Source organism: Equus quagga, chromosome 15, assembly GCF_021613505.1.
Source record: "Equus quagga isolate Etosha38 chromosome 15, UCLA_HA_Equagga_1.0, whole genome shotgun sequence".
Taxonomy (NCBI): domain Eukaryota; kingdom Metazoa; phylum Chordata; class Mammalia; order Perissodactyla; family Equidae; genus Equus; species Equus quagga.
The window spans coordinates 57,921,431-57,949,153 of NC_060281.1; the positions used below are offsets into that span (position 1 = coordinate 57,921,431).

At 38.5% G+C, this 27,723-nt stretch overlaps 1 protein-coding gene and 1 non-coding gene across 8 annotated transcripts in view; one reads left to right on the forward strand and one right to left on the reverse strand.

Moving 5' to 3' along the window:
* FARS2 (phenylalanyl-tRNA synthetase 2, mitochondrial) overlaps positions 1-27,723 on the reverse strand; it is a 466,868-nt gene that overhangs the window by 297,851 nt on the left and 141,294 nt on the right. For 5 of the 7 annotated variants that reach the window (XM_046639984.1, XM_046639983.1, XM_046639982.1 and 2 more), the window contains one exon: positions 21,774-21,905. The exons of the other annotated variants lie outside the window; for them this stretch is intronic. In XM_046639984.1, coding sequence (XP_046495940.1) covers positions 21,774-21,905 — 132 coding nt within the window. The remainder of the gene's footprint in view (positions 1-21,773; positions 21,906-27,723) is intronic. 7 annotated transcript variants of the gene reach the window in all.
* LOC124227477 (U6 spliceosomal RNA) lies at positions 10,495-10,601 on the forward strand. The gene has a single exon (XR_006885487.1). It is a non-coding gene; the product is annotated as a U6 spliceosomal RNA (small nuclear RNA).

Sequence of the window (27,723 nt, forward strand, 5' to 3'; positions counted from 1 at the left end):
ATCTGGACCCTTACAAAACAAGTTTGCCGACTCCTGGCCTAGAACATGCTTCCCCGTCCCCACTCCCTTTCACCGCGAACTCTCATTCATTCTTCAAGCCTCACATTAGGAGGCCTTTCTGAAGACTTCCCCTAAGTCACACTAGATGCCACCTCCTATTGTTCCCATAGCACAGTGTACTCCCCTCCTCACAGTAAGCATCACATCATATTGTAATTATATATTTACCTGTCCACATTCTCCATCTGCCTGTAAGCTCCATGATAACAGGGAACATCTCTAGCTTTATATTTCAATCACTACTTGGTAGTACCAGGTGTTCAGTAAATATTGAATGAATGAATGAATGCATGAATGAATGAATGAATGAAGACCTGAACCACATGAAAACTCTCCCCTTATGCCAACGAGTTCTAGTGCATTCAATAAATAAAGGAACCCCAGAGAATGATTATTTTTCTGAAACTTTATGTTCCTTGGCCTTTCTCTTCTTTCTCTATGAAGATTTTGAAAATCATCAATTTCATGACTTTTAACGACACGGATGACTCCAAAATCTCCTAACAAAGCTTCTCTTACACTTTCCAATCTTTTAAGTCCAACTATCTCCTAGATCTTTTTACCTGGAAGTCTTATAGGCTCTTCAGTTTTAAGAGGTCCAAAGCTTGGGTGCAACCTTCATACCATTCTCTGTCTCCAGCTTGTGAAACAACATCATGAATCACTGAGGCTAAACTTGGCATCGTTCTCAACATCTCCCTTTTGCTCTCCTCCAATTCACGTATTAGATATGGCTGCTTCACCCCAGAAATAACCTTGGAATCCACCTTATCTTCTTCTCTACTGTCACTGCTGAAATTCAGGCCATCATTTTCTCATCTACATTAACAGCTTTATCTAATCGTCCTATCAGCAATTCTTCACTGTTCTAGAATTCTCCTGCAAAAACAAAAATAAAAAAACCCCACCTAAATCTCATCACATTATTTCCCTACTTAAAAAATCTCTACTGGGAAAAAAATGAGCAAGGGATACGAGGACTGTTCATAGAAAGGGAAATAAAAACGTATCTTAAACACATGAAAAGATGCTCAGCTCTCACTCAAAATAAAAGACATACAACTTAAAATGACATTTAGATACAGCTTTCCTCTGTCGAATTAGCAAAGGTCCAAATGCTTGATCACACACGTGTTGGCAAGGATGTGAAGAACAAGCCCTCTCACACATCACAGCGGGGAATGGAAACAGGCAACCTGACAGGGTTACCTACCAGATTTATTTGATAGGCAAGACGCCTATAAAAATTATAAATGCATATACTCTTTGACCTAGCAATTCCACTTCAAGAAACAAATCCCATAGAGATACTTGCATATGAAACCTGACATGCCTACACAGTTATTCACTGAAACATTGTTTTTAAAAGCAGAAGACTGGAAACAACACAAAATGCCTATCAACTCAGCACAGGTTAAATACACTATGGCTCATACACACAATGGAAAATCTGGCAGCTGTGAATATGAATGAGCATGTTCTCTAACATACAAAGACGTCTAAAATACACTGCAAGAGGGAAAATGATGTCAAGTAATATAGTATACTACTTTTATTAAGAAGAAAGAAAAAGAAGATATATACGTACTTGCATTAAAAAACTGGAAGGATACAAAAAAAGAGAAACAACAGAAGTGAAAGCAGAGAAAGGAAGAGTACACACACACACACACACTCCAAGTGAATGCATTACCTAGAAGATAAATTTACATAGTAAATAGATGGTGCCTTCTACTCTACCATCCCCTCACCCTCCCAAAGAAACCCCTATTAGCTGAAATAAGCATAGTATCAAGCCCATGCTCCTTCACTTTGCAAACGACACCCATCACGCTTCAGGTCCCTTTGGATCGGTGCCCCCCATGACATACTACCCCAGTCTCACTGAAATTCTCTGTCCTCAAACATGCCAGATCTTTTAGAAGTCTGTATCTTTGAATATGCTGCCCCTTCTGCCTAAAAAGGCCCTATACATACTTCAATTGTCCTAACAAAGTCCTAGACATTTTTCAAGATCAAGGTAAAATAACACCTCTTCAGGGTAACTCTTCTGGGACACCTTCCCTGACTCCCAGAGACAGCATTGGTTGCTGAACCCACTTGCCACCTGGCGTGATAACTTACCTGTTTCTGGGGCTATGTGCATAACTGTATAGCTCCTTGAGGGCAGGAGCTCTGCCTTATTCATCTTCACTTGCTAAACATCTACCTTTCCAACAAATGCTGCCTGCCTTCCTCATCCTTTCCTCAATAAACATTTGATGAATGTTTTGCCCTCCTGGGTAACAAGCGCCTTCACCTAACAAATTACACTTGTCTGAATAAGGTCCTTAAAGCAGACAGCATTATTAATCAGGAATTCTTCAGTGCCCCCCAAATCATGCCTGCATTTGGTTCACTACCACATATAATTAAAATTGCCCTTTTAAACAATTCTAATTCCTCATATTCAAAATAAGGATATTAGGGGGCCGGCCCAGTGGCGCAGCAATTAAGTTTGCACGTTCCGCTTCTCGGCAGCCTGGGGTTCGCTGGTTCGGATCCTGGGTGCGGACATGGCACCACTTGGCAAAAAGCCATGATGTGCTAGGCATCCCACGTATAAAGTAGAGGAAGATGGGCATGGATGTTAGCTCAGGGCCAGGCTTCCTCAGCAAAAAGAGGAGGATTGGCAGTAGTTAGCTCAGGGCCAATCTTCCTCAAAAAAAAAAAAAAAAAACCAAAGCTATGAGACTAGATCAGTAGTTCTTAACTTATTTAAGGCACAGAACCCTTTGAGAATCTAATGAAAACTACAATTATTCTCCCTCGTTCCCCCAACTAAAAAATACCCCTACACAAATAGATGGAAAAGTTTGACATTAATTTCAGGGGATTCACAGGGTTAATGAGGTGAAATTTTTCCAACTTTAACACTCTCTTTGAAAGATGGAAGGGTTAAAGCGAGGGGAGAAAGGATCTATCACTTTTTGATCATTTACTATGCACCAGACACTCCAGTAGGCACATTATACGCATTAATTCAGTTACTCTTCATCCCAAACCAATGAGGTACATATTATTATTCTCATTTTATAGATGAGGTAGTGGGATTCAGGAATGTTAAGTGATAAATGTATTTGTCAGTGAAGGTATATCTTTCTGACCTAAAGCTCTCGATATTTTCTGTAGAGACATGTATACCCACCCCAAGATGGTCAAGAAAACCAGCCAGCAGTAGCTAGTAAGTACCAGAAAAAGCAAGTCCTATGAGACACTGTCCTATTCTGTTCCCTAGCTTCTTCTCATGTCTACTATTCCATGTACCACCAAGATACCAACAAAGAAAGTAACTTCAACTAATGAGAAGGCCCAATGCCCAGCCCCCTCAATGGCTAGCAGAGAAATAACCAGTCACGGACAAGGAAGAATGGCTTTAATTAAATGAATCAATTAAAAAGTTCTATACCCAAAGAAAGGGAGGTATACAAAGACCTTTTCAGGTCTGCTCAGTTAGAAGCATATGTCTCTGTGCTATCTATCCAGGGTAGACCACTCATCAACCAGACACTCTCTGGGAGGCAGACATGCTTGGACTCAGAGTGGATCCACAATTCAGTATAATTCAGAAGAGCTCTCTTTAAAACAGAAATAAAATCTTGCTTCTTCAACTCCACAGGAGATCCGGTTCCAATTGCTTCCTCTCTCTTAAAAACTGCCTCCATGATGAGAAAGAAGGTATGATAGTTACGTATGGTTCAAGCAACTGAAGGTACTGAAGGCACAGAAGGTGGGGGGCAGGGGTATAGAACCCACCTATCATTCTCTGGAGGGCGTACAGTAGTGAAGCGTGCCCAAAGGCTCTGTGTGTCAGTTACGCCTGGGAAAGCTGCCACCAGAACTATCTGATCCCTAAGTTCATGACCTCTTCATCATGACAAGAATGTGGCCCCACGCACATAAAGCCTAGCAATAACTCTTAAGATTCACTCCAATCAGGTCCCCCTCTCTCCTTCCTGCCACTGCTTCAGCTACTGCTCTCCTCATTTAGAGTCTAGACTGTTCACCTGGTCTCCCTGCCTTTGAACTTGCATTTCTTCAACTCACTCTCCACAACAATGCTAGTTTCTAAAACACAAACCTGATCACGTCTTTCTCCTACTTAAAATCATTCAGTTGCTTGCTACCACCAGAAGGATGACATTAAAGGTCTTTCATTTTGCCTTCCACGCTCTTCCAGAGCTGACTACTACCGAGGAGGTTTTCAGCCTCCTCTAGTTGATTCACATGCCCCTTGATTTTTTGAGCATTCCATACTAATCGGTCTTCTCAGAACACATAGTGCTGCCTCCCACCTTCTGCGTGTCTTTGCACAAAGCTCCTCTCTCTGTCTGGAAAAGATCTCCTCTTCATTCTACCCTTATCATCTAACCTACTCAGCTTTTATTGCTCAGTTCAAGCTTATAAACTTGGTGAAGCCTTGCCCAGTCTCTCAAGGAACTATTTCCTCTTTCGACTGTTATCACAGCCCCATGGATATAGTAGCTGACCTGTCAGTCTCTACCACTGGACTGTAAGTTCTGCAAAGGCAGAAAAGACCTCTATCGGCAGCACCTAGCATGGTGCCTGCCACACAGATACTTAATAAATGTTTGTTGAAGGAATGGACAGAGAGAAGGAAGGCTGACTCTAATAAATGGAAATATCAAATAATGGATTTTGAGAGCTTTTCCTTCCTGATGCCTTTAAAGCCCACAAACTCTCAATTTCCAGAGCTCCATAGACAAATAGTCTAAAATGCCAAATGAACGTTCTAAATTATGTATGTTAATATCAGCTGCTTCCCTTCATATTGAAGGCACTCCTCAAGGTAAAATTTAAAAGAATATCTTACTGTACTTTGTCATTACTTCCCCAAAATACACTTCTATTATCCTCTTACTTTATTGTCAATCCCGGCAGCCAGTGAACAAGCATTTCCCTAAGTGTCCTTTTTGGGACACAAAAGGTATCTTTTCATAAAGGGATTCTGTGATGGAATAGGTCTGGGAAATGCTGCTCACTCCACCCCCGCACAGAGCTAGTTTTCCCTAGTTCAGAGATGCTTTCCAACAGAGAGCTGTAGGGCTTTTCCAACTCATTATTTTCCACTCTTAGTTGAATATCAAATCATTTTCCCTGTGAAACACCTAATAATGCCCAGTGTTCTACATCATACACTTTTAGAAATGCTACACTTGACCACTCCTGACTTAGGTCACTTAAAAAACACAATTTGAAAATTTGGCATGAATTTTGCCTAATGACATTACTTCATTTTATCCATGGATATAACAACATCGCCATTTCATAAAGACATTGCTTCCAGCCTAAAATGCAGAAATGAACCTTGAAAAAAATGACACAAGAAAAATAACTCAGCAGATTGTGTTTATCCCCACAGTACCATAAATAATTCCTAAACTCCTAAATTGCCTTTTTGCAAGAGAGAAAATAAAATTGAGCCATTGAGGAGCACATCACTACCTGCCTGCAAAGCTGCAGTGATCCCATGAAGCAAGAGTTTCATAAATAGTTGAAATAAAATTCAATTATATGAGCATTCTTTTTTTTTTTTAAAGTCTCTCAGAGTTTCTTTAAGGGGATGTGGGGAAGAAACCTGATTAATCAACCATATATATACCAAAGTCCTGCCGCTATGCAATTTTCCATGTGGTGCTATAAACAAAACACAATCTCTTGTGGGTTTTATTAATATTAAAAATCTCTGGCTTGTTTAGGAGGCTGAATCATAAGATCCAAAAGCTAAAAGGAAATCTGGAGATTATATCTTCTAGCCCCTTACTTTACAGATGAAGAAACTAAGACCCTTAGGACTTGCCCAAGATCTCCTGTGCAAACAGTGGCCGGGCCTCGCTGGAGGCAGATCCTCCCTCTAAGTTAGCTCTTGTGCTTCCATGTGAGTGTTCCTGTGACTCAGGCAGCACACTGCACAGCTGAGGGCAGATCAAGTGCCAGTCTTGGAAACTAGGGTGGTTTCCCTCCACATTTTACCGTTTCAATGAGGCTGGAGGAAAAATAGTAAATATCAGGATGAGGAAGGGGGAGTCCAGCCATCATTCATTTTATAATTATGTATATTGAGTGTCTACTGTGTGCCAGGCCTTGTTCTAGAAACTGGGAATACAACAGTGATCAAAACCAAAAAATTCCTTGCTCTCATGAAGCTTACATTCTAGCGTCTCCAGAGTCTTCTACCTGAGATTGACTAAAGTCAGACACGTGGCACCAAAACTTTAAAAAGGTTATATGAGAATGTGTGTGCACAAACACACACGAGATCTTCCATATGTCAGGAGCATTTCAAAAAACTCACACAGGGAGGACTTTCCAGATAAATCTCACTTCAATCCCTGTCTGGTTTAGGGAACAATCACAACACACAATAAAATACTGGGAAACTATTTCAATGGCTTCTCTAGGGAGAGAAGGAAGTTAAAAAAAGTCAAGTTCTTTTCAACCACCTTTCTCATTAAGTTAGAAAGGGAGGTAGTGAGACAAAGCTGGAAAGAAATAAGTGAATTCTGTGAAATGGTATTGGAGGAGAGAATCTTAAGCACACTATGAGCCCTGGGTAAGCTGAGAAAGAATATGCAAGACAACCACAATTTCCTCAGCCGGCTACTGTAGATGGATAAACCGCTACAAAATCTCAGTGCTGTGCAACAACCACCAGAGCCTGTGGGGCTGGGGCTCAGTTGGTCCAGACTGGGCTGGGCTTCAGGTTCCGGGGTTGGTTCAGGTCCACTCCACATGCTTCTTACTATTCTAGAACCAGATGATGGATGTTCATCTCATAACAATGGCAGAAGCAAAAGAGGGCAAAACCACTGCCAGGTACATTTCAAGCCTCTTTTCGAATCACATCTGCTAATATCCCTTTAGCTACAGCAGTTGTGGCCAAGCCAAAAATCTACAGGGCAGAGAATTATACTGCTCCCACAGTGGAAAGTACTTCAAAGTCTAGGGCAAAGTGCATGGATACAGGGAAGGGGGAAGAACTGGGAACAATAATGGACTCTCATGAAAGAAATGACCATTTGCAATAATCCAAACTTCCCCGATTTCCATTTCTTTCCAACCCGAAGCTCTTATTTGGAAACTCACAAACTACTCCATCAGCTTCAAAGTGTCAAAAGCTAATGGTTGAATTGTGCTATTGGCATTACTGGTTCAGGAATAGGGTAGACAATAGGAAAAAGGAAAACAGTTGAAAATGAAATATTAGGTCCACATTGATGGGGGAAGTACTAGGAAATTAAATAACAATTGCTTTATGTTTGCCAAATATAGAAGACCTTAGACATTGAAAATAATACACAGGACAGAATCTCTGCTTTCTAGACAGACGTCTCCTATGTATAGAAATTACGGCACAGACGATACGCAATACATACAACAGCTGCAAAAACATCAGAAATGTATACACATACCACACCTTGAATCAAGTTACCAAACCTTTACTTTTATTACAATAATAGAAATATTGGTGGCACGGATTCTAAGCAGGATTAGAAAGAACTAAAAAACAAACCAGGAAACAAACTGAATTCTGTGCAAACAGTATAACTGGAATCCCCAACCAAGCTCCAAGCTAGATTTCCCAGTCAAAAAAGCACATCCTAGAGCACAGCTTCCCAGCCAAGAGAAACTGTCACCGAGGGTGGAACCAAATCTGACAGAACATTAGGAGGGAGAGGGTAGATGTTTGAAAGTCATTAAATATTGAGAATCCCCGTGCTGAAAATATAAATGATATAGCAATAACATCAGAGTCTTAAAGTACCAGAATCAAGCATGACAAGCAGAAGGGTTATCTTTATGGAACTTGTCAATGTACACCCACTCACATTCCCTGATGAAGTGACTTTTTTGGAGAATGATGTTATATACAGAAACCTAAAGCTACTCAAGTAAGATATACATGTATTCCATTTACGAAAAAGCAACTTAAAAAAAACAAACAAAAGAAAAGTCACAAACCTGGAGAATACAATTGCAAAACATAAAAATAACAAATGATTAGTGTTGAAAATAAATGATGAATTCCTATCAATCAATTTAAAAAAGACAAACAGAAAAATAAGCCCCACGCCAAAATGAACAAAAGAAAAACTAAATGTGTCAACTGAATATATAAAAATGTGTTCAATCTTAATAGTTATCAGGTAAATGCAAACAAAACCACAGTGAGATACTATTTTAAACCTACCAGATTGGCTAGGTAAGGTGAAACAAGGTCAAGTGTTGAAGAGGATATGGAGCAACAAGAATTTTCATACAAAGGCTCCAGGCAGTATAAATTGACCCATCTGCTTTAGGAAACAATCTGCTGCTATCCAATAAAGCTAAAGATGCTCATAAGTATTGACTTAGCAATTCGTTGGTAAATAAAATACACCCTAGAGAAGCTCTTACACTTAGACATACAGGATGTATAAGAATGTTCAGCAGTAGCATTTGTAATAGCAAAAAAATTGGAAACAACCAAATGTCCACTAAAGAATGGATGAACAGACTATGGTATATTCATCCAATAGAATTTAAGCAGCGCAAAATGAATGAACTAGGCGCCGGCCCTGTGGCCGAGTGGTTAAGTTGGCGCACTCTACTTCGGCGGCCCAGGGTTTCGCTGGTTCGGATCCTGAGTATGGACATGGCACTGCTCATCAAGCCATGCTGAGGTGGCATCCCACATGGCACAACTAGAGGCACTCACAACTGAAATATACAACTATGTACTGGGGGACTTTGGGGAGAAGAAGAAGAAGGAGGAAAAAAAAGAAGATTGGCAACAGTTGTTAGCTCAGGTGCAAATCTTTAAAAAGAGAAAAATGAATGAACTAAAACTCTACACAAGCCAACATAAGTGAACTTCAATATATTGCATGAAAAACTCAGAAAAAGACATATAGCATGATTCCATTTGTTAAAGTATAAAAGCTTGTGAAAGCTAATTTGTTTCACAATATAAAAAGTAAAACTATAATGAAAGTCAAGGTAATAAAACAAAATTCAGCACAGTGATAGCTCATAGGAGGGAAGGTAAAAGGGATGATACCGAGAGGGAGAGACACACAGGGAACTTCAACTGTAAAATGTCCTATCTCTTAAGCTGGGCAGTAGATACTGGACTGACAGATATAACAAAGAACTGGAAAATACAGAGAGAGAGACAGATAAACAGACAGACAGATGGGCTGACAAAGTAACAGGATAAAGAAAAAATATTTTTTTAAAAAAATGAGGGAGACTTGAACATAATTATGACAAAGAATAAAGAATGAATAGAGGAAGAACAAAGTCGGAGGACTCACACTTCCCAATTTCAAAACTTACTATGTAGTTACGGGAATCAAAACAGTGTGGTACCAGCATGAGAAGAGAAACATAGAACAATGGAACAGAACTGAGAGTCCAGAAATAAATCCATACATCTATGATCAATTGACTTTCAACAGGGGTGCCAAGATCTTTCAATGCAGAAGGAACAGTTTCTTCAACAAAAGGCAATGGAACAACTGGATGTTCACATGCAAAAGAATGAAGTTGGACTTCTACCTCACACCATATACAGAAATTACCAAAAAACGGATCAAGGGCCTAAATGTAATGGTTTAAAACCACAAAACTCTTAGAAGAAAACATAGGAGTGAATATTCTTGACCTTGGATTTGGCAATGAATTTTTAGATATGACATCAAAAACAGGAGAAAGAGATGAAAAAGAACAGATAAATTAGACTTCATCAAAATTAAAAATTTTTGTGCTTCAAAGGACATTATAAAGAAAATGAAAAGCCAACCCACAGAATCGGAGAAAACATTTACAAATCAAACATCTATTAAGGGTCTGGTATCCAAAATATATAAAGACCTCTTACAATTCAACAACAAAAAGACAAATAATCCAATTTTAAAATTCAGCAAAGGATTTGAAAAGACACTTTCCAAAGAAGATATACAAATGGCTAACAAGTATATGAAAAGATGTTTAACATTATTAGTCACTAGGGAAATGAAAATCAAAATCACAATGAGGTACTACTTCACACCTTCTAGGATGGCTATAAAACAAAATAAAACAATACAAAGCAAACAGAAAATAACAAGAATTGGCAAGAATGTGGAGAAATCAGACTCTCCTATATTGCTGGTGAGAATGTAAAATGGTTTAGCTGCTGTGGAAGACAGTTCAGTACATCCTCAAAAAAGTTAAACATAGAATTCCAACCTGACGCAGCAACTCCACTTCTATATAGCCCAAAGAATTGAAAACAGGGATTCAAACAAATATATGTACATGCATGTTCATAGCAGCACTATTCACAATAGTGACAATATGGTAATAGCCCAAATGTTCACCAATGAATGAATGGATAAATTGTAACATATGGTGCACGCTTCGGCAGCACATATACTAAAATTGGAACAATACAGAGAAGATTAGCATGGCCCCTGCGCAAGGATGACACACAAATTCGTGAAGCATTCCATATTTTTCAAAACAGCATGGTACTGGTACAAAAACAGGTACACATATCAATGGAACAGAATTGAAAGCCCAGAAATAAAACCACACAACTATGGACAGCTAATCTTCAAGAAAGGAGCTGAGGGCCTACAATGGAGAAAAGAAAGTCTCCTCAACAAATGGTGCTGGGAAAACTGGACAGCCACATGTAAAAGAATGAAAATTGACCATTCTTTTTCACAATTCACTAAAATAAACTCAAAATGGATGAAAGACCTAAAGATTAGGGCCGAAACAATAAGTCTTCTAGAAGAGAATATAGGCAGTACACTCTTTCACATCAGTTTCAGAAGAATCTTTTCGGACACCATAACCCCTCAGACGAGGGAAACAATAGAAAGAATAAACAAATGGGACTTCATCAGACTAAAGAGCTTCTTCAAGGCAAGGGAAAACAGGATTGAAACAAAAAAAAGCCCAGTAACTTGGAAAAAATATTTACAAGTTATTTATCCAACAAAGGGTTAATCTCCATAATATATAAAGAACTCACACAGCTCAACAACAAAAAGTCAAACAACCCGATCACAAAATGGGCAGGGGACATGAACAGACATTTCTCCAAACAAGATATACGGATGGCCAATAGACACATGAAAAGATGCTCATCATCACTAATCATCAGGGAAATGTAAATCAAAACTACACTAAGATATCACCTTACACCTGTTAGAATGACAAAAATATCCAAAACCAAGAGTGACAAATGTTGGAGAGGTTGTGGAGAAAAAGGAACCCTCATACACTGTTGGTGGGAATGCAAAGTGGTGTAGCCACTATGGAAAACAGTATGGAGATTTCTCAAAAAGTTAAAAATAGAAATACTTTATGACCCAGCCATCCCACTACTGGGTATCTATCCTAAGAACCTTACATCAGCAATTCCAAAAGTCCCACGTACCCCTATGTTCATCGCAGCATTATTCACAATAGCCAAGTCATGGAACCAACCTAAGTGCCCAGCAACTGATGACTGGATAAAGAAGATATGGTACATATATACAATGGAATACTACTCAGCCATAAAAAAGGACAAAGGCATCCCATTCACAACAACATGGATAGACCTTGAGGGTATTATGTTGAGTGAAATAAGCCAGACAGAGAAAGACAAACTCTGTATGACTCCACTCATAGGTGGTAGTTAACATATAGACAAAGAGAACTGATTGGTGGTTACCAGGGGAAAAGGGGGGGGTGGGGGGAGGGCACTAGGGGTGAAGTGGAGTACCTATGACATGACTAATAATAATGTACAACTGTAATTTCACAAGGTTAACTATCATAATCTTAATTAAAAAAATTGTAACATATGCATTCAATGGAATATTATTCATCCACAAAAAAGACTGAAGTACTGATATATGCTACAAAGGATGTACCTCCAAAACATTATGCTAAGTAAAAGTCAGATACAAAAGGTTACATATGGTAAGACTCCATTTATATGAAACTGTAATACATAAATTCATAAAGACAGAATGCTGACTGTGTTTGCCAGGGGCTTGGGGGAGGGATGGGGGGAGAAACTGCTTAATGGGTAAGAGGTTTTCCTTCGGAGTAACGGAAATCACAGAGAACTAAACAGAGGAAGTCATTGTACAACACTGTAAACATACTAAATGCCACTGAACTGTTCTCTTTAAAATGGCTAATTTGCTGTTATGTGAATTTCATCTCAACAAATTAATTAAACAAATTTTTTAAAAAGAATGAATAGAAAATATGCAGTAGGAAAATGGGGATAAGTGATGTGATCAAATTCTAAGGCATAGAATCTGGCATAAAGTAGGCATAAAGTCCAGAGGCAACGCCACTAGGCTCAGCAAAGAGGAGAAACACTATGAAAATACAGGGGAGTCCCAGGATAGAGAAGAGGGGTATTGAGAGTTCACTTAAAGTGGCTTAGATGCCCTCAGTAGAACAGAAAGTGTTTATGTCAAGCATATAAAGATGAGAATAAAGTTATAATCTGAGGTGGGAAGATAAAAAGAAAATATGTATCCTTTCAGATGCTGCTAGAAAACAACTGAGCCAATAACTTCTGGAAACATGTTAAACTATACTAGCAACCAGAGAAAAGGAAATTAAAACAATGCCAGTACACCACTTCTTCCCTCTTGGATGGAAAGAGCAACACTATTGATAGCGTCCAGTGTTGGTGAAAGTGTGGGAAAAAAGAGGTACTTTTAAATACTGCAGGTGCTTTTTTCCATTGTGTATCTGGCAATATACATTATAAACCTTGGAGGGGGAAAAAGCCAGCAATTCCAGTTCTATAAACATATCCCAAGGAAACACTAAGACAAATGTGCAAGGACACGTGTATAAAGACTATTTCTTGTCAACAACTCATCAACACAGAAATGGTGATTTGTGTAAAAGACCAGCAAAAAGATTCATCCACAATAGCTATGCGGCCATTAACAATGAAGATGTAGATAGACAGTTGTAATACTAAAAGACACTCGTGTCAAATTTGTTATGGAAAAGCAGAACACACAAAAAATTCAAAGTGTGATTCTATTTTCATAAAATTATATGATATTTACATATAGGTATACCTAATAATCATATATATGCATATTTTTAATTTTATGTAGGTGACAATGTCTAATTACTTTTATTTTCTTTCTTATACTTTACTTTCTTAATTTTTTCAATGATTATAGATTTCTCTTCTATCAGAAGAAAATCTCACCATCTTATTGCCCTTGTGAAAAGGGAAAAAGGACAAAGGCTAAATAAATATTTGAACAGATATCTCTATTCTGACGGCTTGAAAATATATCACTAGGAGGGCCTACAAGGCAAAACCTACACACAAGGCTGATACATATTTGTTTGCTTTTCTGAAAGAGCACTAAAAGGGCCAAGACTGACTTAAAGCAAGGGAAGGTTAAGAGGATGAGAAAAGGAAGGGAGAGAGGGAGAAAGAAAAGAGGGAGAGAGAGGAAGTTAGGGAAGGAGCCAGAGTGACAGTCACTTAGTCTCAACTGATCATTTTATCTCAAAAACACACTATGCTTAATTCTTATGCTTAACTAATGATGTATTAAATATATACTAGAGCCAATACACTCACACTTTTCTGGCACCACACAGTTATGTCATGCAATTATCCTTTCACCTGCAGCGTCTTCACAACCCAACCTAGAGTTTGGTTCCCTTATGGACTCATAACCCCACTATCCCTCACTCTAATTACAACTGACATCCCTGAACAAGTGTACAAAAGAACCAGTAGAGCACTCTGAAAAGTAAACAAACAGGCAAATTTTAATTGAGAGTCAAAACTTAAAGAAGTGACCTACACAAGATGAATTTCACGTTTTCTGGTCTTTTTCTTACATGCTTTTGTCCCAGAGGTGGGCCCGAGTTATAGAGCTGCACAACCTCATGAGCAGCTAAGACGTGAAGAGAAACCCGTCTTTCTGTTCACAGACAAAGGGCTTCTGTGAGCAGAATGGAGAGAACCCAGAAGGGGATGCCCTCGTTCTACCTGCACAAGTGTCAACCTAACGCCTGAGTTACACATGCACAGCACAGGCTCAGAACAGCATAATAAAAGCTGAGGAAACTTAACTGAGTCTTGCACCATTCACACAAGCTTCAGATTAAGCTCTAAAGCACACATGCACAGGGTAGACACAAATCAGCACAGTAAAGACTTACACTGAGATGTGAATCACTGCCTACAGGAAGCAAGTCAAAACCAAGGCCTAAACCTCACCAGGTTGAAGATCTACTAAAACAAAATGTCAACAGTCTTCACAGGATTATAACAGGACACAGAGTCTACACAACTTACCATTGACAATGTCCAACATAAATCCAAAATTATTTGACAAAGAACAAGAAAAATGTGACCAGTTCTCAAGAGAAGTCAATCTTAAGATGATCTGGATGCTGGAACTATGACAGATATTTTAAAGCAACTACTGAAACTATGCTCCATGACGTAAAGAAAAACACACTTTAGGAATAAAAATATAGGAATTCTGAACAGAGAAGTAACAACCAAAAAAGAGAACCAAGGACAAATTTGAAAACTAAAAGAAATATGAAATACAAAAACTGTATTTGATGACCAAGGCAGCAGAGTGGAAACGATAGAAGAAAAGTCAATGAACATGGAGCTGAATCTATAGAAATTATTTAATATGAAAAACAGAAAGAGAAAGAGAAAATGGTGAACAGGTTCTTGGGATCTTCGGGGATAAAGTCAAAAGATGTAATTTGAGTTCCAGAAGGGAAGGATGAAAAGATAGAGACAGAAAAATAATCAGAAGAAATAATGAGCAGAAACTTCCCCAAATTGGTGAAAGACAAATTTATAGATTCAAGCTCAGTGAACCTAAAAACAGATAAACTCAAAGAAAACCACACCTAGACACATCAAAATGACACTGCTGAAAACCACAGATAAAGAAAAAAATCTTGAAAACAGCTAGAGAAAGATAACACATTACATACAGTTGAACAATGATTGAAATGATTATCAGTTTCTCTGCAGAAACTAGAGACAGAAGACAATGGAATAACATCTTCAAATTGTTGCAAAACAGATTTATCAAGACAATGGAACAACATGTTCAAATTGTTGCAAAAAAAAAGAGTTATCAATCCAGAATTCCATAGTATTCAATAAAAACATCTTCCATGATAAAGGGTAAATGAAGACATTCTCAGATAAAGGAACACTAAAAAACTCATCACCAGCAGACATTTCTGTAAGAAATGGTAAGTAAGGGAAGTTTTCCAAACTGAAGGGAAAAAATACCAGAAGGAAACTTGGATCTTGAAGAATGGAGGAAGAGCAAGAGAAATGGTAAACAACCAGATAAATATAAAAGAATACTATTTTCCTTTCAAGTTCTTTAAAATGCAACTGCTTAGAGCAAAAAGTTTAACATTGAATGGTGTGGTTTTCAATGTATGTAGATATAATACAGGTAACTATTAACAATATAAAGGTAACTGAGGAGGAGGGTAAGTAAGACTAGAATGGGTATTTTAACATAAATAAAACAGACTTCAAGAAAAAGAGAATTACCAGAGATAAAGATGGATATTTCATAATGATAAAAGCAGCAATTTACGCAGACCACATAACAGCTATAAAAGTGTATGCACCTAATAATGTAGCTTCAAAAAACATGAAGAACAAAAAGTCCATAATCATAGTAGAAAAATTTAACATTCTTTTCTGAGAAATTGATAGATCACTAACACCCCCTCAAAAATCCAGCAGACATAGAAGAGCTGAATGCTATTTAATTACATTCATCTATTCAATATTTATAGAACATTCCACTCCAAGGTTTTTTTCCTCAAAACAAATGGAAACATATATGCACACAAAGACTTTTATACAAGTATTCATAACAGCTTTACTTGTAATAGCCCAAAACTGGGAACAACCTAAATATCCATAAATAAGTGAATGGATAAACAAATTGGGGTATATCTATACAATGGAACACTACTCAAAACAGAGAGGAATGAATGGATACATAAAACATTGACTGATACGCACAAAAACATAAACAAATCTCAAAATCACTATGCTGAGGGAAAGAAGCAAAGTATAAAGAATACATACTATATGTTTCCATTTATACAAAACCCTAGAAAATCCAAACTAATCTATAACGACAGAGGTACATCAGTGGTTGCCTGGAGACAGGGGTGGAAGGAGGGAAAGACTACAAAAAAGTGCACAAGGAAACATTAGTTGATGATGAAAATGTTTATTATCTTGATTGTGGTGATGGTTTCACGGGTATATACATATGCCAAAAATGAATCAAATTATACCCCTTAAATATGTGTACTTCATTATACTTTAATTATATCCTCCCAAATTGGGGAATGTATTCAACCTATCCTAAAGACAGGGTTTGCAAAGCATGGTCTGAGCGCATGTCATTCACAAGAACTACTCAGGGTATTTGTTTAAAATGCACATCTTGGTCCCTATCCTAGACCTACAAAATCTGATACTCTACGAGCAGACATTTTAAATAAGCTATCCAAGCGACTACTAGGCACACAACTGAGAACCACTGTTTAAGACCGACTTCAAATGCCTCTACTGCTCTAACTGATGAACATAGTTCCCTCTTCATATCTCTTAAAGCTCCATCTCATGAATGGCACTTATGCTACCATGCTCTAATTACACAGTCTTATCTTCTCTACTGTACTCCAAGTTTTACAGAGAGAAGTCACATCTTACCAATTTTTGTATCCTCCTCTTTGTCTAGCATAGTGCCCTGCACACAAAAGATGCTAACGATATGAACAGCCTGTCTGCTTGTATATAACACCATACTGGTGTAGTCTTGGTCCATGCCATCTAAGAGTTCACCAACTTAGATCAGTAACACTGAATGGTGCAAGTGTGTACAGAGGCTGTAGAGACTGGCTACCCAAGAGAGGAAAAGACTAGAAACAGATTTACACCTACATAGAAAAACAAGCATTAGGTATGCCAATTAGGCATCCAAGCAAAGATAAAGTACATAACCCCTTGCAAACAGGAACCTAACTTACTCTGGAATGCACATTTTGAATACCCCATCACCAATATTCCATCCTGAATGTAACCAGGTCAAGGGCTTGGCACAATCTTCTCCAACTCCTCCCTCCTCCCTATTCTGCCCACTGTACTTCTGTTATAAACACTTACCATGTGGTACTGTAATCATCTATGTTTATGTGTGTGTGTGCTGTGCTATTCTTGAAGGCAAGGACAATATTTATTCACTTTTCTACAGTGTTAGAAGGAATTAAGAAATATTTCACAAACAAATGAACAAAAAAATGATTGTTTAAAACTGGAAAGTGTTCATGTACATATTTACAAGGTTTTCCCAAAAGAGTCAATTTTTAAATTTTAACAAAGAGGTAAGGAAGGCAATACTGTTTTTAAAAAGTTATTTTCCACTACAGAGCATTTTCTCCCCCCTGGCCTATGTACTGGCTTCCAAATTTCACAGGGGCTGAATAAATGCTAATTTCCTTCCTGGCATGATCACAGCACATCATCACCCTGGTGATGGTTTTAGATGTCTGTGCCCCACACACTATCTGAAAAGACACTAGCAGCCTGAGTCAGCCCAATGGGAAATCAGTGTGTAGTATTTGGGGATGTGACTCAGCACCTCTCCTCAAAACACCTCCTCATGGCGGCGGGCGTGGTGGCGCAGCGGTTAAGTTCACACGTTCCGCTTCTCAGTGGCCCGGGGTTCACCAGTTTAGATCCTGGGTGCGGACATGGCACCACTTGGCACGCCATGCTGTGGTAGGTGTCCCACATATAAAGTAGAGGAAGATGGTCATGGATGTTAGCTCAGGGCCAGTCTTCCTCAGCAAAAAGAGGATGACTGGCAGCAGTTAGCTCAGGGATAATCTTCCTCAAAAGAAAAAAACAACAAAAAAAAACACCTCCTCAAGGGAAAAAATAATCAAACCATCATGACAACGGTCACAACCACATCACAATTACTAAGTGAAAGGAATCTGAAAGCAATGGTGAAGACATTATAACTTAAAGAAGAAATAAAGTAAAATTCTGTAAGATATTAGCTTATTCTGCCCACAAAATCTGGAAGGGCCTTAGCTATTCCATGCACAAAAATACATACATGCCATAGTCAACTTAAATGTGTAACAAAGTGTTTTTAGTAACTTTTCAAATTATCAATCTAATTTCATACTTTTAATTAAATGCACGTTTTCATAGGAGATAATACATATGCTGGCATAGCCCTTCTTTAGGGCTTCTATAGAACAGAGTTCTTTTTGCTCTTGTTTGTTTCCTTTGGTTTCAGTTCTTCATTCTACGTTAGACACAATAATTTATTTGAAATGAACTTCTAGCCACTTCAAAATCATGCAATTTACTGTTTGGGTAGCACAGCACAGTAGTTAACTATTGTTGGAAAGACTTGGGCAAGTCGCACTACCACCGCGCAGCCATTTGATCCTGATCGCCTTTATCAGGCTCTGTAAAATGGAACAACAATAGCATAGACCTCAGAGCCTTGTTACTAAGGTTAAATGAAGGAAATCATCTAAAGCATTTGGTGAGATGAAGGCATACAGTAAGGGCTCAATTGATGTCTGCTAGTATCATTGCTCCATGAGCTTCGTTGGTTTCCAATTATTTCATCACTTACCTGAAACTCTAAAAGAACTATAAAGAAGGAGAATCTTACAACCACCAATTTCACTGTTTCTCGGAAGTTCTATTATAAAAGGTGGGGGAGGGGTGGATAGGAGAGGGGAGTGAAGGCAAGAAAATGTAGGAGAAAAGATAGAGTGGCAAAACAGAACTAAGGCGACGAAGCGTACATAGTCTTTCTCTATGTCACGGGAACTCAGACAATAGAAAACTAGCTACACTTGCAAATAACATCTGTGGTTAGTGACTGCCAGGCACACAGTTTAAAAATTTTAATTACAGACATCAAAACACATTCACATCTGAGAACACAGAGCAGAACTTGTCATAATAACTTCAACTTTAAATAGCAAAGCCTACACAGAATTTCTTTTATGAAATCGTCTCTTCTTCCTTTTCTTTAGTCTTACTCTCTTGCAAGATATTTAAATCTTATGTGTACAATTTCTCAACAGCTTAAAGTGCATCCTACCACCACTGTGACTCGCTCAAACATATTTGCATCTTAGGTGTTTTCTTTTCTTTTTTTTAACTTCTTTGCTTTTTTCCACTTTGCCATTTCCTTCAAGAATACCCAACATGACTGATCAAATTGTAAAACAGCAGTCTCATTAATGTGCAATAATGACTTGGAAACCTGTTTCAGATAACCATATTCAGACCAATTACTGTGTGAATAAACCTCATAAAAACCCATCAAGGAAATTGGAACACATACAAGGAAGCACAATCCCAAGTGGCAACCAAAAAGTAAGCTGCTCATCCTCTGATCTGCTTTCCTAATTCTGGCCTCCTGACACCAGCACTCCTGGAGGAAGCCTAGGATTCCTTCAAATCTTTTGTCTAAAAAACAAAACAAAACACACAGAAACACCACAAAGGTATTTGAAGTTGGCTCCTACTCAAGAAAAGATTAAATCTTACATATCTGCTTTCAGTATTTTGTGTTTCTCTTAAGATCCATATACACTCTTAGCCCTGATTTTTCTGTTTCTTTTTACTCTTGATTTTCTTTTTCTTTCTAAAAATAATCACTCAATCTAGAATTATGGATACAGAGACAACTAAGATCAAAGAAGTAATATAGTTCCAACTAGTCAGAGATTGTTCCTATGACATGCAGGACAGCCTTTGTTTAAATATTTCCTATTATGGGGACTCTCTGTTGATAAACAGCTCTGACCACTTGGAAAAACGTTTTCAAAAACAACATCAGCGGGGCCGGCCCGGGGCCGAGTGGCTGGGTTTGCGCGCTCGGCTTCAGTGGTCCGGGGTTTCGCTGGGTGGGATTCTGGGTGCGGACATGGCACCGTTCATCGGGCCACGCTGGTGTGGCATCCCATATAGCACAACCAGATGCACTCACAACTAGAAGGTGCAACTATGCACTTGGGGGCTTTGGGAAGAACAAGAAGAGAAAAACAGAAGACTGGCAACAGCTCAAGTGCCAATCTTTAGAAAAACATCAGCAATTAATTTTCACTGAATGTTTATGACGTGCCAGACCTTGTGCTAAGCTCTTTCCATGTATCACCTCGATTAATCCTTATAATGAAACCTTGGAGAGAGGTAGGTATTAAGGTTAACTATGAGAAAACCAAGACTCACAGGGGTTAAGCAACTTGCCTGAAGACACACAGCTTTCAATCGACAGAGCTGTGACAACAACTTGGGGTTTCAGACACCCAAGCCCAGGCCTCACAACCTTTACTCATAGGTCCTAATTTGCGACCTCTGTGCTCCCTCTTCTCTAAGACAGACCTGTCCAAGAAGCATTTGGCACTGTGCTTGGTTTTCCCCCAACCATTCCTTACCAGAATGGAAATGAATCTGTGAGCCTACAGAGTCCAGGCCCCACAGACGAGGGTTACCTGAGAGTAAGGAGGGAGGCCAGGCCCCCGGCCTCCCAGCCCAGGTAACACAAATTCCTGCACTTTACTGTCACCTCATCAGTTCTGTCTCACTCCTTTCTTATTCTCTAACCCCATGACCTTACCCATGGTCTATCCACATTTTTTAGTCACCAAGAGGGACTGGTCTTCTCCATTCTGCTGCAGGAGTCCCTGTAACCAACTGTGAGCCAGCACTGCCCTCAAGGGCCACAGAGCAAATGCCCTTCTATGGGAGCACAGGAGCGGGGCGGAAGGGCAATGACTATGGGACGGTAGAATCCAAATCAGTTCCCCTCCACTTAATACTTATACAGTGAGCCCCTGCTCAAATGCCAATCCCAACCAAATTCCCCTGAAAAACTTATACTCTGAAAAAATATTTTTTAAATTAAATCCAGAAGTTTTTAAAAAACGCACAACTCTGCAATTAAGTTTAGAAATAATCATTTTTATTAAGCAATGGTCCTGCAGATAAGACCTAGAAAGATCTTTCTCAAGTACCTATAGATACAGGTAGAATTTAATGAAAGACCTCATTTTCCCACTTACCCCTCAATCAGGTGGCACTGCCAAAACTGAGGGCGGCCAACAACTAAACCTTACAGGCCTAAGTATTTTTATATTGTGTCTTATTATATTTATGAAATATCTGCTGAAGTTGGGGGACTATTCTAAATGCAATAAGAACAAAAAAGGATTATACATTGGCTTTGCTCTTAAATAGTTTGGAAGACAAACCACTCAAGCAACATGCATCAAATGTGTGTAGGGCAATTACAAAGCAACACAGCAACAAATACAAAATCATGAAGTACAGCTCCAACTCCTAAGTGCTGACAAGGAAGAGCTCTGCAAACAAGAAGCCTTTGCAAAATTAGATGGGAGAAATTAAGTTCTTCCAGAGTTAAGTGTCAGAGATAAGTCTGTAGGGCAATATGACAGGAGAAAGAAGGTGAGGCTATCCCTAAAGGAGGACGTAAATCCACATGTAAGCCAAGTTAAATGAGAAAAGTGCTTTTTAAGAGAGTCTGTAAATAAAGTGCTGGATTCTTTTCTACCTGAATTTACCAGTTGTTGTTCCATCACACCACAGCCAAGAACTTCTAGCCATTCTCCATGGAAGTTGATCTCCATCTCGAAGGAAGGATGAGTAAAAGGAAAGTAGCAGTCTACCCATCTAATGTCCAGTCCTGCAAAGACGCCAAACAAAAGCAAACAAATAGCGTTAAAAGGCAGTCTACCCTGGGGCTGGCCCCGTGGCCAAGTGGTTGAGTTCCCGCGCTGTGCTGCAGGCAGCCCAGTGTTTCGTTGGTTCGAATCCTGGGCGCGGACATGGCACTGCTCATCAAACCACGCTGAGGCAGTGTCCCACATGCCACAACTAGAAGGACCCACAACGAAGAACATACAACTATGTACCAGGGGGCTTTGGGGAGAAAAAGGAAAAAGTAAAATTTAAAAAAAAAAAAAAAGGCAGTCTACTCTTTCTTATGATCAAGTCTGCCCTTCAGCTAACGACATCAATGACTACATTCTGAGTAAAATAAATAGCAAACAAATTAATTTGCAACACATTAGGCAGTGGCAGTAAATCTTAAAATTTGTAAAAAACTGGGCATGTCTTTTCCAATATGAAAAACACTTTGTACAGTTCCAGGACCCTCCAAAACCAAATCAATCACCCGTCAAATCCCTGCAACCACCTGGCAGGGGAAAAAATTAGGTCAAGAACACAGAAGCGCAAGTAAGTTTGCTAGTTCATATAAGTGAAAATGACATCTCAGAGTTAAAGAAAAAGTATTTTTACTACATTGTCTTTCAAACTTACATATCAATACTATGACCAATTTAGGATAAACTAATCAACTGTCACTTTCACAAGTCTATGTATTAATTTTTAATTAAGTTTACAGGAGCTAATAAATTTAAATAAAATAAGATCTATCAACTACATTTAAGCAAAACATTTAAAAAGTCCACAAAATTTTTCTACAGATGAATGATAAATATACTTAAATCTAAACAAGCAAAGTACATGCTAAATGCCAGAGTGAATTTCTCAATAGGCAATTGTAAATATGGCACTCATGAATAATGATATTACTATTTAACAAAGGAAAAGACTAACGAATCCAAAACAATTAAAGCCTGAGAGCAGAGGTCACTAAAGAGAAACCAGATGAGAATGTCACCTAGTAGCTAGATGCCCACTGTGAGGAACGCACAAAACGCAGGCATTAGACAATCATCTACGGTCCCCTCCCTGTGTTTCTTTCACTTCCTGTAATGATCTTTCTTCTCTTCTTTCAGGCAACACTCCTGATTCTGATTTTCCATGGTAAAATGTCCCTCTATGAATTTAAAATATTGTTTTCTCGCCCAAGAATATCTCCATTTTAAACCTTGTGGAAATGAATAAAAATAATAATAAAAATGGCTTCCGTTTATTGAATACATACTATGCCTCTATCATCCCACTTCACATATAGGGAAAAAGACTATTAGAAAGGATGAGTGTTTTACCCAAAGGCATACAGCTAGCAGATGACTAGGCTAAACCCAGGTCTACCAAACTCCTGAACTCCTGCTCCTAACAATTAAAACATAATACCTGCCCATCAAAAAAGATATTTCAAGGAGCAAAATCAGATGGGAACAGAATTATGAAACATGGAGGCCTTTCCTATGCCCCAAATTATATAGGAGAAAGTAGGTTTTTCTTTCATTGTTCTGTTTTACTTGCACTTATTTTCCTAGTTACTTGCTGTGTACAGCAAGTGACAGCTGATTTCTGCTTACAATAGTAATACAATATTTACCCTTTTAATATACGTGTGGTATAACAAACATTAAACTGTACAAAAATAGTGTACAATTTGATAAATGTTGACGTATGTATACATCCATGAAACTATCACTACAATCAATATAATGAACATATCCATCACCCCCAAAAGTTTCCTTGTGCCCTTTTGTAATCCTACCCATCTGTCCATCACCTGTACCTCTTCTCACCCCCCATATCCTCAGGTAACCATTAATCCCCTTTCTGTCACTATAGTTGACTTTGCATTTCCAATTTTATAAAAATGGAACCATACAGAATGTACTCTTTTTTTGTCTGGCTTCATTTATTTATTTTTTATTTATTATTACTTAGCATAATTATTTTAAGATTCACTGATATGTTATTGCACATATCAATAGTTCATTCCTTTTCATTACTGAGTAGCTTTCACCAACATTTTTTCTAACTAGGAAAAAAAGCTGGCCCCATTGCAGGCCATTGGGGAAATGTCTACAAGACTCCTGAGTAGTCGAGACTTTTCCGTATGGAAGCTCCTCTGTGCAGAGCAATTGCTTATTCTTGATTACATTCTGAGAAGAAGGTATCTGTACACCTGTGTGACTGCCCATCTTTGGGACCAACAATCTCCTACTAATATTTTTATTCAAAAGCTCCAGAGACAATCCTGCTGGCTAACAGAAATGTGTGATGTGCTGGGATATGTAATGAGTGCAGAAGGACTGGCAGACAAAACATTTTTATCACTCTTTTTTTCTAATGCCTGGCAAGTAAGCACTAATCACCTTCTGAAAACAATTTAGAGAAACAAATTTTCTGTACATAGCTTTTTATACCTGGCTTGAATTTTACCAAAAGCAACAAGAGTATTCATGGTCCTTTCATCATCATATGGTTAAACATCACCTCAACGCCTGGAACATAGGTGAGGTCTACATTAATTTTCTTTGTACGTCCTTATTTTATTACTTTGGACAGGCTAAACAAATAGTTTAGTTTACATAGCTTTATATCTCATACCTGTAAAATCTTAAGTTCTCCCTAGTAAGAAAGAATTTTTAAGATATTAATAAATCCGCAAAATAATCCCAAGTGTTGGTTAAAGTAATTCAATTATCAATGTTGCTTAAGCCCGAATTAAATCCCTGCTGCACGACATCTATGGGAAGCTGAGCTTCTACCAACACAGGACCCTCTTCACCCACACCCGTCCGAGCTGTCTGTACTGATGGTGCCATCAAAGAACCAGGATTAAACTGAAAAGTTATGTGGCGGTCTCTCCTCTCCTCCAGGAACCTTCTTTTTACTGAGGGGCTTTTGCGTTACCACTTCTGAAACTAGAAAAAAATTATAACTTTGGATTAAAATTTTTTGCTGTTGAATAAATTCTTAAGATTAAAATGCCCATGTGTTAGTTACATCAACTCAAGAGTTGCTCCTTTTTGGTTTAAGATCTCAGCCACAAGGCCCTCGGGTTCTTCTTGCTCAGTCCTCTGACAAGCGTCTCTTTCAGTAGCAATCAAAGATAATTTTTCCACACTGAGAGATACACACAGCAAAGCCTGAAAAGGCAGGAAAGTCAGCCAGAGTTTTTCAGAACCCAAGAAGATGACTTATATTAACGATCTATGGAGCAGAACTCATTGATAATAATATCACAGAAACTAAGACAGAAAACACAGATTGGCAAAAGTTTTGCCAATAGGACTGGGAAGTTTTTAATCCTTTTCACTTCCTCAGATCCTTTGCTAAAAGTTTCCTTTTTAAATCCATATGATCCTACAAAGAATGACGAATGCATAAACCATGCATTTCCTTTGTTCCACTACTTTAAGTACTTCTTCAGTTCTTAAATTCTGCTTCGCTCACATTAACAGGCAAAAGCCAAAATCTACAAAACTCCATTTTTGAGAAGCCCATGGCTCTACCTCAAGCACAAATGGTCATTATTTGAAAGTAAATTATATTAGATAATGTGAAATTTTTGCCAAAACATCGTATTCTTTTATATATTCTAACAATTTAAATTTCAGATACATTGACACATTAATAGTAATTTTTTTTAAATCGCTGGTAGTGGAATCATTTGTTGAATACTTTTATATTACTCCCAAAATACACTGTTGTCTTGTTTTCTCCCTATAACCTCAAAATTATAGTAAGGATTATTATATCTGATTGAAAAATCATCTTGACATGCATCTTGAATTAAAAGATGTGATACTGAATAACCAGCTCAAACTATGTTGAGTATCACTTATTTTACATGTCAAGTATCAGGAGTCAGTGAAAAAATCCACCAAAGATTGATGTATTTTGTGTTATATACTAATAGAGGGAAATTTTTTGTAAACATGTCCAAATCATATGGATTCATTATGCATTAGAATGATCTGTTACTGAGGTGATAGAGCAAAATTAAATGCGTGTCTATTATATATCTAAAGAAAATAATGCCAACGTATTTTCTTTCTTTGGGTTTTTCCTGTATTTGGATGTAATAATTTATTAAACCATATTTACAAATGAAGTTCAGAGCTTTTTAAAAATTATCTTGGAACTCTGAGATTACAGTAACTGTCAAAAATTACACACCTGAGTTTTTAGCCTAGAGTCAAGCAGAAGAAAGAACACCTTAGAATAAACCAAACCTGGATTCAAGTTTCAGATATCCACCTTTTTTCTTGTGAAATCGTGAGCAGGTTAATTAACCTCTCTGAGTCCCAGCTACCTCATCTCCACACTGTGCAAAATGGCAGCTATTCACCCAGTGGTTTTGAGTAAAGAACCTTCAGGAGCCCAGCTTTTCTCGGAAACAGAGATCCTCTTTGGAGATCTGGGCACTGACTGCTTTCTCTCTTGAATGAGGATGCTGAATTTTTTCAAGAATGAGGAGAGCTCAAAGTCTAGAAGCATTCCCTCAATTTGGACCTCAGACTTGATTAGTGAAATTCCTTCAGGATAATGATGTGAGCCCAAACAGAAGACGTATAGCAAGAACTCTCATTCTCTCAGCTCTGGCAAGATCCTACCTGCCACAGGAGCTAGAGGCCAGGAAACGCAGCACTGCATCTTGATCACTCCATGTACCAGCCTCTCGACTTCTGGACCCTTGGCAAGACCAATCAATAACACAGTGCAGAGGTGCATCCGTGCGGGGGGCTTGGGGGGCAGGGTCTCTTCCCACCAACCTCTGACTCCTATGCAATGTTGCGGGGCCTAACCACTCTGACATACTGTGAATATCAAATAGATGTCATTCCACCCACCCTCAAAATAAATCTCATATAAACATAATACATTTCATTTCCCTGACTTACTGACTCATTTAGGGACTCCTCCTCTGTTTCCCATGCCCCTTAGATTTAAAGATGAGACTCTGCTATCAGAACCGCCTCCCAGAGGTGTTAGAGTCTAAACTATCAAAGGTTGATGGCCCAAACTAGAGCATCGATCAGTGATTTTACATATCCTACCCAAGGCTACCCTTCACTGAAGCAGATAATTTTAAAAATTGATGATACAAATATACAATTAATCACTGCTGTTGGGCATTAATTTTTCAACAGGTTTTCCCCTCAGTTGGTACCAGAGAAACAGCAGAATGTAGTGCTCTGATACCAGTGCTGCTACTCATGCTTTCTGCACAGGATACAGTATGCATCAAAGGAAGGAATGCAAGGTGGAGGAGAAAAAGGACGGAGGGTGCTCTCTGGCTAAAAATAAAGTCTTCCACAATCTAATGAGGGACAACATCCAGCCGTCACTGTCAAAGGCACCTGACAATTCCATCTCTTTTGCTGCTGTTTAATTTAAGCAGGACCTACAGTCCTTTAAACTGAAAATGTAGCAAGCAGCATACAGGCATTTTTTCAGATTTCTCCATATTGCTCTATTCTAATAGCTTTCTTAAAAAAATTTTCTTTCAATAGGTAATATGTTCACAGGGTTCAAAATCGAAAGACTGTAAGAGGATAAATCTCACTGAATAACAGGACATCAGTGAGAAGTCTCACTTACCTCTCTGTCCCTGGCCTACCCACCTCCTCCTGGCCCCTTATGGGTGAACTCCTAGAGTTTCCTTTTTATTGCCAGATGTAAGCAAACATATGCATGTGTCTCTATTTTCCCTCCTTTCTTATATAAAAGACAGCATACTCTGAAAGCTATTCAGTACCATGCATTTCTCTTAATGACATGTT